The sequence below is a fragment of the Boleophthalmus pectinirostris genome, unplaced genomic scaffold (genome assembly GCF_026225935.1).
Source record: "Boleophthalmus pectinirostris isolate CB_2022bp ecotype Guang Dong unplaced genomic scaffold, ASM2622593v1 HiC_scaffold_9, whole genome shotgun sequence".
In the NCBI taxonomy this organism is placed as follows: Eukaryota; Metazoa; Chordata; class Actinopteri; order Gobiiformes; family Gobiidae; genus Boleophthalmus; species Boleophthalmus pectinirostris.
The window spans coordinates 22,788,857-22,801,879 of NW_026571541.1; the positions used below are offsets into that span (position 1 = coordinate 22,788,857).

General features: G+C 36.7%; 2 protein-coding genes across 4 annotated transcripts in view; both read right to left on the reverse strand.

Moving 5' to 3' along the window:
• The window catches only part of LOC110174277 (rho guanine nucleotide exchange factor 17), a 47,185-nt gene extending 46,868 nt beyond the window's left edge, over positions 1-317 (reverse strand). The window contains exon 1 of the mRNA XM_055147770.1: positions 93-317. The gene's annotated coding sequence lies outside the window, so the exon portion shown is untranslated. The remainder of the gene's footprint in view (positions 1-92) is intronic.
• A 465-nt stretch (positions 318-782) lies between these two features.
• Positions 783-10,728, reverse strand: LOC110174441 (P2Y purinoceptor 3). 3 transcript variants are annotated; one of them, XM_020940544.2, is made up of 4 exons: positions 10,607-10,728; positions 10,444-10,528; positions 2,996-3,435; positions 783-2,501 (listed from the first exon to the last, which is right to left on the reverse strand). In XM_020940544.2, the coding sequence occupies exons 3-4, from the start codon at positions 3,424-3,426 to the stop codon at positions 1,829-1,831; spliced, it is 1,104 nt and encodes a 367-aa protein (XP_020796203.2). In that variant the 5' UTR covers positions 3,427-3,435; positions 10,444-10,528; positions 10,607-10,728; the 3' UTR covers positions 783-1,828. The 3 variants fall into 3 exon arrangements, with proteins under 3 accessions (XP_020796203.2, XP_055004039.1, XP_055004038.1); XM_055148064.1 differs by having other exon boundaries at positions 10,634-10,682; XM_055148063.1 differs by having other exon boundaries at positions 10,444-10,525; positions 10,607-10,665.
• Between the last annotated feature and the right edge of the window lie 2,295 nt (positions 10,729-13,023).

The following is a 13,023-nucleotide window of genomic DNA, read 5'->3' on the forward strand; positions in this document are numbered from 1 at the left end:
TACAAATGAAAATAAAGTCACAGTCCTCATTAAAATGTGTCAGGAACAACTTTTCTGAAAGTAAACTAATACTTTTCTTGAGGCAAACTTACATGTGTCGAATCCACGTCCGCATTTGGAAGAAATCGGTTTTAACAAACCTTTTGTTTCTGGCCTCAACCTGTTCCCAAACACGTTTCCATCATCTTCCTCGTGTAAAGTTTGGGTCCGGCTGTGTCAGCGCGCCTGCACGGCCTGCACGGCGCATCATTGACTGATAAGTCCTCTACAAGATTCCTTATTTTGGCATGATTTGAGTTTCCGTGACTTGTGTTGTTTTTTGCATTAATGCCTGAGATAGGGCAGAGGGTGGGCGGGACTAGGGGTATAGGGGCTGTCATAGTCCCCTCGGGGATTGAGAGGAAAAGCTTTTTCTTTTTTGATGGCAGAAGCCAGATACTTTGTACAAACTGTGTGTAATTATAGCCCATTCCCTCAAGAAGAGATAGGAGCTCTGTCTAGAAAACTGTACAAAAGCTCAACAGTGGTGCATTTGGCTATTAGGCCCACATTTACAAATATAGATTGATAACTGCAGTTTAAACTCTTTTGTGATGCATGCTATAATGATGTCAATTATTAGTTTTCTCAGACAAAAATAAATAAATACATTTGAATGTGATGATCTGAAGTTGTATGTGCTTGGTTTGGGCAGCTATGCAGGTTGTATTACAAATTTTATTTCATTTTCTAAATTTAAACTAAGGGTCAAACATAGAAAATATTTTCACTCTCGTACAATAAAATTGCTGTGGTCTTTCCATGTGGTCAACAGGCCCTTTTGTTCCAATGAGAAACTCTCCAGTGCCATTTCTCACACAAGAAAAGTTACTGACTGCAGTGCCCCCTGTCGTCCGCATTTCCCTATGCAAGCATTTTATTTTCCAGGCAGAGGATTGGAATAAGTTTTATTGTATTTATGCTTTTTTTTTTTTTTTATTATTTCACAACGCATTATTAGATTATAGCAAGTAAGTAACAAAAATATAATTATGTACACATATAACTATGTTAAACTTTCTATGCTTACACTTTTCACAAGTAAACACATTTGTTGGAACTAATACTGCTTACGGTTTAGCAAGAATGACAAAATATATTCCACAGGCATTTACAACAATGCATAAGCCAAGTGTCAAAGTACATGCACAGCACATACAAGAAACATAGGTTCACTGTAATGTTTTTTTTTTTCATTAAGTTGCAAAAACATCTATAGTCTGTTCACATGTATAATTCTGTTCTTTTACAATGAACATATTCAATGTGTACAATAGATAAACACTTTAAGGTGTAATAGAGAATAGAGCATCTCAGTGCAAGACGTTTACAAACAGAAAACATCTGATATTTTCTGGTATTAAATTATATTGACATCGAGTCGACACGGCCTTCATTTTATAATACAATACATTAAACTCCTTCAGAATGTGAGAGAATTACTTTTCAGCTTACCTACTGCTTTTCTTTAGCACGCATATACAGTACATGCAAGTCATCATTCTCTTGTATTATGGTAAACTGCTTGATGAACAAAAATACTCTTCAAAGCAATTCCATAAATTAAACATATTTACGTTAAGTCAGAAGAAATTAACATACCAAACATAGGGTTTAACATAATTTTCTGTATAGTTCTATAAAATACTGATTTATAAAAAAATAGAACTTAATTTCACAGTGAACAAGTATAAAATAGTAAAGTAAACCATACAGTAGTATTATATTATATTATAATTTATCTAAATCTTACTGTATATTCACATTAACCAGTTGTTCCAGCTAAATGTCATACACTAGTCCCTTTTTCTCTAAGTGTGGTGATTTTAAGCACAAACCGTTTCGTGCTCTGCCTATACCGTGGCTGTGTGAAGTAGAACAGAATAGGATCCAGGAAGCTGTTCATACTTGCAAACGGCCGGGTACTTTTATAAATAATAGAAAACAAGTTTCTAGTTTCACAAGGAACCTCACGAAAAGTCCGGACGAGCAGGTACATAGTCTTGGTCAGGTGAAATGGAAAAAAACTTATGCAGAATACTGTTGCCACGACAACGATCATCCTTACAGCTTTCTCCCTTTTCTCGTTACTCGCCATGACGACACCTTGATGCGTCACCGGTCGGCAGAGAAAAAGAGCCATCCGACAATAGCACAACATGATGCCCAAGAATGGCAGCATGAATCCGAGGAAAGTCAGAGCCATGCCGTAAGGATAGTAGTTCACTGAGTGTTTTGGCGTGCTTAAGTCATAACATACAGTGCGATTTCTCTGGATCCCTGTGGCTGCAAAGTGGAAAGTGGGTGCACACAGCAGGATGACCACCAACCAGACCCCTCCACAGACGCGCCATGCCAGCTTTCGCCCACCACGCTTATGCCACAGTGCTAAGGGATGGCATATGCCTACGTAGCGCTGCACACTGATACAAGTCAGGAACAGAATGCTGCCATGGAGATTACTGAGAAAGAAAACAAAAAGTATAGAGTTTTCACATAAAGAACCACCTCAAATGTTTTTAGAAACTACAAGGACTAAACCAAAACAGCGGGGGTATCAGGCATCATGACAAAATTAATATTTTCCCAATTTGATATCATATATACAGTATATTTGATAATCATACTTTTGCAATCCATCCAATATGAGCCAAAATGTACCCAGATACTTTGGTCAAAGTTAAAGTATTGCACAAAACATGGGCTGAAAAAACTGCACCTGTATACCCTTGTTTACTCTGCTTTTATGTTTTACTCTTGAGGCCTTTTATATTACAAAAAAAAATACTTGATTTTCTTCTATAAATATTTATATGTCCCCCACCTTTAGGACTTAGGACCATAAACTAGAACTAGGAAAGGACTAGGAGTACAACGCACTATTACAGTTTAAGAACTACTGGCCTAGATCAAAATAATTTTAGTTAATGATGCAATACCCAGTGGGTGCACTCACCTGTAGAACTGAAACCGGACCAGTTTACATGCAAACTCCCCAAAGGGCCAGTAATCATGACTCCCATAGTTATAGATAAGCAATGGAAGGGACATCACATACAGCAGGTCAGCTATGGCCAGGTTGAGGGTGTAAATGTTGTTTCGTGATAAGTTGGGTCTCTTCCTCCATATCTTCAGAATAACTGCAGCATTCAGAGGAAGTCCAAGGACAAAAACAAAGCTATAGACGGCAGGCAGCAGAATCTGTTTGAAGTCCTCTTTATAGGTACAGCGGGGTAGTGCAGACAGGCTGTTGTTGTTTAAGCCAGTTAAATCTGTAGCATTGATCAGCAGGTTTGATGTGTAGGGCTCTGTTGGCTGGACAGTAGCAGAATCCAATGTAAATATTTCTGGTATGAGTGTTGTTGTGAACATAGCAGAAAGAGACATCTTCACAGCCTGAATAACAGAAAAAAAAACATTATGAACTGGATTAAAGGGAAGATTTGAAAGTTTTATTATCAGTAAATATGCACAACTGTGTGAAAAAGTAAAATAGTATGTTTCCATCATAAGCTAACCTGTGTGGGCAAATACATTTTACCAGCAGAGGGCGTAAGCAACTAAAAAATAAAGACTAAGAAAAGAGACTAAGTTGAGTCCCTTCAGTTGATGAACTTAAAATATAACACTAGACATGTCATGACACCAGTATTGTATTTCAAATTTTAAACGTTTGTAAATTTGGGCATGTTTAGACACAATTAGACACTTTAGACACAATTCAGGGTTTGAAAACTCCCTCTTCAATATTGACCCTTCAATCGAAACATATGGTGAGATTGATAAAGGTTTACATTGTACTTTTGGCCACTTAACGTGACTTAAAACTAGTATCGAAAATAGACAGCCATATGAGCAAGTATCAGTACTAAAAAAAAAAAACTAAAAAAAACACATTCACAGGACACAAATTAACTTATTTTGTGACAACACCACAATTTTCAATTACAATTCACTGGTTTGATTATTAAAATAGATGTATATTAAAGGAAGTAGTTTAATAAAGACTTTTAATATCACAGCCATGATTTAGCCTTTGTTTTTTACTGAATCTTATCGAATCAATTACAAAAATATCTGATCCAATACTGAATCGAAAGTGCGCTGTATCAAAATTTGTATTGTTGCCTATGTATTGAGGTTTGTATCATATCAGCAGCTTCTTCATGTTACCCAGCCCTAATTTTGAGCAGAAGTAGACAGACAGCTGTGTGTTAGAACCACTGCAGACTGTCTGGACTCCCACTCGCCTTTGGGACCACACTGCAATGCAGCTTTCAAATTAGTCAGCAATCTTTATTACCTCCTCCACAGCCAGCATCAATCATATGCATTTCCTTCATGCAGTGAGTGAATGGCTTATCCCAGTAGCTTTGTAAGACAGTGACTCAAGGCATTTCACATCTTGGGGCTTCTAAAGAAAATCACTGCTAGGCCTGAGGTAATGGAGCTTACACCGTAAACAAGTTACAAGTCACACATCTTTAACCATGACTTCACACTTCTGATAAACAAACCACAAATGAGCTTGGCAGTAAAAGTTAAAAGTAGAATATGAGCAAAGATAGTAAAAAGCAAAGACTTCAGACACCACAAATATTTATATTGTTTAGTTAAGGATTATGAGACATTAAATATTATGTCATGAAGAAATAGTGATCAAGATGGAAAGGCTTTTTATAAGTGAAGAAGATTAATGTTATTCAACTCATAGCACCATATAATTTTACACCAACAGGAGTGTCTTCTTACAGGTTAATTATATAGACACTGGAGAAGCAGAGGTGTACTGAAATGATATTGTATTATAGTGTGATTTTGTTTTGAGCCTTCAAAATGGCTAGAGTTTTGTATTTTTAAGACTTTTTATATTAAGTATATAAAAGTTTAAGTTTTGTATTATGTAGTGTTAGTCATTGCATTCTTTTCTACTGATAACAACCTATTGCTATATTCCTAAATTACTATAAATAGCCATCCAGTGAATCTTAAGTGCAAGTTTGTAATATAATTATCAGATGCCCTCCCTCAGCAGTAAACAATACTTTTGGACCTAGCATGACTACATCACTCACTGAATTTTTGTGTTTAGCTGGTAGAGGAATTAACATTTGGTTTAGCCGAGGAAAAGGATACAAGCAAAGCGACACCTGCTGTATAAATAAACCACGCTATAAAAATACTGCATCTCACAAGTCTCAATAAGTAAAATTATAGTATGGTCATGTGCAATCAAATGAACAGGAAGTGATAAATCCCAAAATTCTTTAGTCACGTCTTTTCTCGGCCGTCTTGCGTCAGGAGTGAGAGCTTTTTAAATTTTGGCTCTATGACTCAGTAGGGCACCGTGCCCACAGGAGCAGTCATTCCTTCAGAACGTCTCGATTTTTACTTGAACAATAAATGACTCCTGTGTTGTTTGAAAAAGGGATAGTTGTATGATGCGTCAACATGCCATAAACAATAGGTTTGCTTTCAGTTATTCACAAATAGCAAAATACAAAATACGAAGGGACATGCAATCAATGATTCCTTGTTAAAGATTGAAAGACTTTACAGACAATTGTGGAACACCATACTATACTGTAGAGATATTGTATATACTGTAACGATTATCGAATATCAGCGTTGATCCATGAGAAATTGGTGGATCAACTATCATCTCTAAAATATCGGTTCTGCAGATATTCTGGTTAGGGCTATGAATTGATGTAAAAAGACAATTTACTGGTCATAGTTGGTACAGAAAGACTCATGTTTGGGTTTTTAATATACAAAATTGTTCTGTAGTAAATAAGACATACACATACACTACATAACACATTTTGTCGTACAATATTTCTTGTTTTTAGGAAAATTAAGTCTATTGCACTGGTATCTATAGATATTGGGTATCAGCAGATATTAGATACTTTTCACTAACAATAATCGAAATATTGTGATATTGTTTCATCAAAAGTCTCACAGTAATATCGTATGGCACAACAATATATCCAGCTACAAGTTTCTTTGCTTAAATTAATAGCTATGGTGCAGTATTAGGTAAAAAACAGAGCGTACTACATTATGTATATAATGATCCTTTTTTCTGTTTCTGTGCAGACTACAGTACATGAAGAAATTGCTGTTATTAAAACACTTTTACATCTTAGTTCTCTGGATTATGACAGAACCAAAATCTTGTCAAGGAATTTTAAAAGGTTAAAGTAACATATTCACAATTCTGTTATACTGCAACAAATATTGTACCTTGAGATGTATATCGTGAAAATATCTCATTGAGAGATTTGGATATTGTTACATGCCTACTTTTGACAACCCTTTCTCCTTTTACAATAAATTCTTCCTAAAACTTTGACACAGTGTCCTGCAAAAGCTGATGGAGCCTCAACAGCACTTCACAGCGCTCAGTTTATCTGCTGCACTCTCCAGTGTCAAAGCACAGGCGAGCTGAAGGTGAGACCAGATTATTTATAACCTGTGGATAAAGAGGTACAGGTCCAACACAGGGGAGTCTCCTGCAACTCCACTGCACAAATCAAAGGGAACAATGGGAAAAAAACAAGTAAAGAAAAGAACAAAATGATAACTGACCAAAATGAATAACTGATGCTAATACTACTACCAAACCCTTTCCAATTACTGATATTACTACTACTAAAACCACTTCCGTTACAACAACTACTGCTTTCCACTACTGGGATTATTACTCCAACTCCAAGTGTAGCTGCAATGTTTACTTAAACTCTTAAAGGAAATAGGGTGGACAGAATATTGTATATAAACCTCTTAAGATTTCAGTCCACTGGTTGACCAAAATATCCCCACATAAACATTTTTAAGTGCTAACAACATAGCAAACCATAATTTTTCATCCAAGGCAAGCAAATGTTCAGACAAAACACAATGATTTTCTTGCAGCAGACATCAGATATACTCTTAATCAGAGCCGTAAAGCATTTGCTAATTATTCTACTTATTACAGTCACTAATATGATCAGAGTAATAACAGTCTTCGAGTGCAGGACACGAGGGAGATTTAAACTAATCAAGGTCCATGTAACTAGATGCAACTGCAATAGAAGGAAATAGTACTGATCCGCCCATCAGACAGTAGTCCTAATGGAGAATTGTAAACTTTCCTCTGGGAAAACCAGCAGCACTGCCATTACCGCTAATTCTTCGTTTAAGATCTGAGAAATTAGGCGTATAGAAATATCTTGGCATTTTTGCTTTGGTCACTAAAACAGATATAATATAGAGGTGGAAAAATGTTCAAGTACAACAAAAAACACAAATAAATATATAATAAATGTTCAGTGTAAAGTATATGTAATACATTTTACACTGGAAACATTAACATTAGAAAGTGCATGTCATGTCAGGACAATTATTGTAATTCTGATTTGGCAGGATCAGTTTCTACTCTGAACCCACAAATACAAAAATAAGTCTAAAATTCACAAATTTTGAATAGCTTTATATAGGCTTCATGCTTTTTTTTTTTTTTTTTTTTTTTTTTTATAAGTCCCTAAAAACTGCAGAGTCTAAGCTTCACAAAGAGTCCAGACATATGTTTGTACTCCAAAAAGATTCAGAAAAAAATCACTCTTCAAATACATACAAAAAAATTCTCACACCACAGTGACTTACCGACAGCCTGGCCGTGTCCAGATTTCAAAACAATATCACAGAGAGAATAAAAACATATCACATGCAGACACATACATAAAGGACCGCTAACACAAACATCAAATTTTCATCAGATCCTTTCTCACAGTCAAGCGTGAGAGGGGACAGTGATCACCTTTGTCTTTAAGAGGGTTCTATATACTGTATTTGTATTTAAGAAGGAAATTACTTCACTTAACCCAGGTTTACAGGAAGGGAGGTTTATGGATATTCAATCAAACTCTACATTAAACAATAGACTGGGAAATGTAACTGTCCTTATCAGTTTTTAATGGAAATTTCCACTTAAGACATGCCAGCAAAATATACGGTAATTTCATTCAATTCTCAAGAACAGGTCTAGACGTACGGTAAGCCAGATGTTAAAAACACTTACTGGTAAACAAACTGTCTGTAAACATAAAAAGGAAAGTGGCTTTTGCAAAGTTTACTCAAGCACTGAAGTTAGAAAAGCTTTGAAAAAAAAAGGTTGAAAGTCTGAAAGAGTGCTTTGTCAACTTTGATTCTAGTCACAGTAAATAGTTACCGTAGTTTGTGTTAGTTTAATTTGACTTGATAGCTTCACAATATCTGCCTCTGAAATGTTGCGATATTGTCAAGTGTTATTTTTTTATTTTACTGAATCAATGTAAAAATGGAAAAAGGTGTGTTAGTGACGATTATACCAAAGCCTGCAGGTGAAAACATAATCATTATTTGTCAAAACTTGTCGACTAAAAGCTTGCTGCTGCATGTCAGAGGACTTGAACTTTAATTCCAGGTTAACACTTGTCTTGTCTTAGTCTCAGGACTGCGGTTGCCACATTTGGAAGAATGCAATGGAACCAACTGTCAACAGTCAACAGTAAAACCTGGCAGTCTGTGTGGTTTATTTCTGTGGAAGCGCAGGATGAATGCTTTGTTTTGTTTGGACGTAAACAGATATTGGACTGCGCTGATTCAAGACTTCACAGCTAATTTATAAAGACTTATGTTAGTTGTATTTAAATGCCTGTTGTTGCGGGGTTAAAGTGCAAGAACAAGTGAATCCAGCCAAGACAGTGAAAAACAGCTATGCCTGAACGGAAACAGACCCTAGTGAATCCCTGATAAATTGTGCCAACCTTAACTGCAGTGTTTTCTCATTAGCTGTGGTCTCCCGGGTTCCAATCAAGACAAACAGTTGAAGTGAACTACAGCAAATTGTATTGAATGCAATCCAGACATCCACTTAACAAGCTTAAGGCCCACAGCTACAAAGACTGTCTAAGCTATCTATTATTAACAAAGATTAATGTTTTGGTTTTGGTCGTTGTCGTGCGTTTTTTCCCCCAATGCATTTCAATTCTTCTGTTTCCAAGGCAGAAAGGAGAAACTTCCACTGGAGCTTGTCAGAAAGCAATCTTATTAAGTACAAGTCTTTTCATACTGTGCTTAATTGTTGTTATGGAGATACGTTTTGTTTTTGCAGACTTCAGTGTTTTCATGCAATTCTGTGTGGTCGCTAATACTCAACAGATCACAGCGAGATAATTATAGGATTTTTGACAATAAATAAAACTTGGACTTGCTTCAGAAGCCACGCAAAAGTCACATGGCAGCATGAATGATTACTCTTTTTTTTTCAGCATTAAATGTGCATTGAAGAACTTTTATGGTAGAGGGTCCGTCAAATGCTTTTCTTTGAGGAGATGTTATTGCTTTGTCCGAATTGTTTCACAGTATGGCATTAAACCTTTCTATCTTCATGGAGACCAAACCAGACCAAGTTACAGGTCAGAGCTGTAGAGAAGCAACTCCGCTCACAGTCAGAATGCTTGTTTTTCTAGGTATTTTTGAAGAAAAAAACAACAACAAATTGAATAAAAGTAAGGCAGACCTGTTTAATGTCATATTATGGAACATTTTAAGAAGAGCGCTAACATATCCAACAAGAAACAAGAAGGTGACAGAGCTCCAGCTGAAAAATGACACTTTGCACCTTTAAGTAGTGAGATCTGTCAAAGCAAATGTATGGTATGTGACAGTCGGAGTGCAGTCTGGACAAGGCACATTCTTGCAGAGGTATGTTCAGTAATGTCTATTGCCTTTTAACCGAACTAGGAAACATGTGCAGAGCCAATTCTCCCATGGGACTGCAAATGTAAAGCACATCTGGCTCGCCGCAGTAGGTCCGTTTTTAGGGTTGGGAAAGTCACTGCAGCCAAGAATTTTCTACCTACACATTGTTTTCATATCTTTCATATTAATCCATTAAAACAAAATCATATTAAAACAAGTAATCAGATTAACAAGTAAAAATCACAACATTAGTAGTTAACCCAATCAAAACAAGTAACCTAAATCTGATACTAGGATAAAAAGTACTTGTAAGGAAATATTAAGGTAATCAATACATGCAAGTTTATTTCATCAAAATCGCACAAACTTTTAAATAGTGTAACTCCAGAAGGCACACAGATCTTACATAGGCCTAGATAAAGTTTAAGTGTAAAATATGTGAAGATGTCTATTATGGCATTAATTGTGATCAATGTATGTACAAAAAAAAAACAACAACAAAAAAAACATGTAAAATTATTCTTCGACCAGACCAAAACATGCCATTGTTGAAGCGCCTTAATAAGAACCGCATCTTGGAACTGACTTAAAACGCAGACTTAGATGTTTTACTCCTGAATTCATTGAAGCATAAAGACTTTTTTTTATCTTTATAAACACTGAGCTACTGACCTTGAGTGACTGCAGGAAAATGGGGAGACAACATCAACAAGTTTGAGCCATGGCACCTCGCTCTTTGTCCTGCTCCTTTTGTCTGCTGAAACACGGTGAGGTGAGAGGCTCGGGTCAATTTAAAACTTCAACAAAAAAAGTAAAAAGAGATTTACTTTCTTACCGTCCTTACACACAAACTGGGACGTACCAGAATCCCGTCCGTCACACCCTACAGTTCTCTTCTGATCTGATTGGAGTGCTGCTACTGCTACTGCTCACCCATGGGTGCACACCCCCGGCACAGAGGCAGAGCGCGCTGCGTTTGGCCACGCACGCGCAATACCCGTCACAACACAATACAGCAGAGCACGTGCTCCGTCTCAGACAGTAGCCGTGTTAACTTTACTTTGTATAACTTATAACTGAAGTGTGTCACTTCACATAGTCTAGAAATGATTTAGGACAGGTGCAGGAGGACCATCCAGGCAGCAGTTTAAGGTGGGCCATGTTCCCGTCTTCAGCCCAGTCATCCGTTCTAAATTAAGGCGCAACGAAGAGCCTATAGCAAATGACAGCGAACGTAAAAAATAACCTTAGAGCTTTTCAAGGCGAACTCATGACTGTGCGCCACCTGCTGGACTCTGGAGATATAATCTAATAGCTACAAAAATCTTTACTAAACTGCTGTTCATGGTTTTAATATAAACAGGATATGTGCTTTTACTCTGACACCATAGTCTTCTTGTTTATCAATTTAGTCTATAGCCCATTAGTTTGGAAGTTCAGAATCATTAATAGGCCATCACATCCATTACAGCTGTGCTTATTTTCAGCTTCTTGCTAGCAGACTTGTTGAGTGAATTACCAGTTTGCAAATGTCTCTGTGGTGGCTGTTTGGCCATACCACATGTAGTAGCTTCTATAATATTGGAGAGCAGTTGTAGTCCATGCAAAATTGCAAAATTCACAATTCCTTATTCTGATAGAATCCACTTCCATAGTTGGCCTAATTACCTTTTAGTTATCATGTTTTGGTTACGATATGGTATCATTCACAGTGACGTTTTCCAGATAACAATTTGTTTGAATTTGACTTGGTTAATTCCTTTTTATCAACATTTCCTGTCCTGGTTTCTGCTGCTGCCAGGCCTTCCCGTTTAATTTTCAGTTACATGCTTCCAGTGAATAAAATCTTTTCAATATAATGAGTTTATTTATAATTTCTGTTTCGAGTTTAAACTGAAACAGAGAGGGACATTTTGGCCTATTTATGCTTATTATTATTACTATAACTTCTAACCCTAGCACAGACCCACTGTAGTGTAAAAAAAAAAACTGTTACTCTGTACAGTATGTAACACCCAGCCCTCTTTAACTGGTTAACAACAAACTATAACTGTTTTTCACCTGAATAGGCCCACTTTTAAAATTTCCAAATGAATGCACAGAGAAAAGTCTACTTTAGTTTCTTCTGAGCGTTGAGCTTCATCAGCAAATTGTGTAATTACTACTCCACCCACTCAGACCCAGCTCCATTCAGAGTGTTGGAAAGTTTTATGAAATGCGAGCAAAGATTAAATGTTGGCTAAACTTGGCTGAATGAAAAATGATGTACCATTAGTTTTAAGGACAATGACTTTGACTTTATATGAAAAGAAGAAAATCTTATGTAGACGTTACCAACTGAAACGTCAGAGCAGAGAAGTGTGAGACCTTTCCTGTTGTGTTCACCTGGTTTGCCCTGGACTCTGATGTGATGCTGCAGGACAGGATGCAGGATGCTGAGGAACATTTTTGGCTTTTCCACAGTATTTGCTGACCCTACCAAACCTGTCCTTCTGTTAAACTGAACTGAAACCTTTGACTGAGACACAAAGGTAGAAATGTTGTAGCAACAGCAACAGTTTGCTGCAGCAAAAGTTGAATTTCCCTTGGGATCAATAAGTATCTCTCTCTAAAACCTTACAATGCAAGGCAAGTTGTGTTGCATTTCCCTCATTTTAAGAGCTCTTTGTGAGTTGAACTACACTGTTATTAACTGCTAAGTGGGTAGGCTACTTTTTTATTTCAACACTATTTGACCCTTTGCTCGAGTATGTGGACATCGTGGCAGCAGATGACTCCTGATTCCGATGTGGCCAACACAGCAACACTGGGAGAACATCACCAAAACGAGCTGTCATTAGAAAAAAGTGTTTATGTTAGGACTGGAATCACTGGATCACAATAATATTATGATTTTCCATAGGCCTACATGTGATAATTGATATACTGCACATCATAATCTGAAATATACCACACAAGAGGATGTCCTTGTTACCTGCACAAATGTAACATGAACTGCACCCATGTCACATGTACAGTACTGCATAAACAAGTTTTCTTTCACTGAATTTAATACAATATATGACTTCTTTCAATAAGAATAAAAAAGACCTTCAGAGAAAGTCCAACCACACAGAATATATCCAATAGTAAATACTCACTTCATCGACCATTGAAATCATTGTGTAATCTGTACCAGGATGTTCATGTACCTTACCGATTGTTTTAACAGCTATATTTATTTAGCTGAGCAGGTGCCTGTATAGTCCCACT

Coding starts and splice junctions, on each gene's coding strand:
- LOC110174441 (XM_020940544.2), bottom strand. CDS start 3,426: ATGTCTCTTTCTGCTATGTTCACAACAACACTCATACCAGAAATATTT. Junction 2,502..2,995: donor GTCCGGTTTCAGTTCTACAG/GTGAGTGCACCC, acceptor TTTCTTTCTCAG/TAATCTCCATGGCAGCATTC.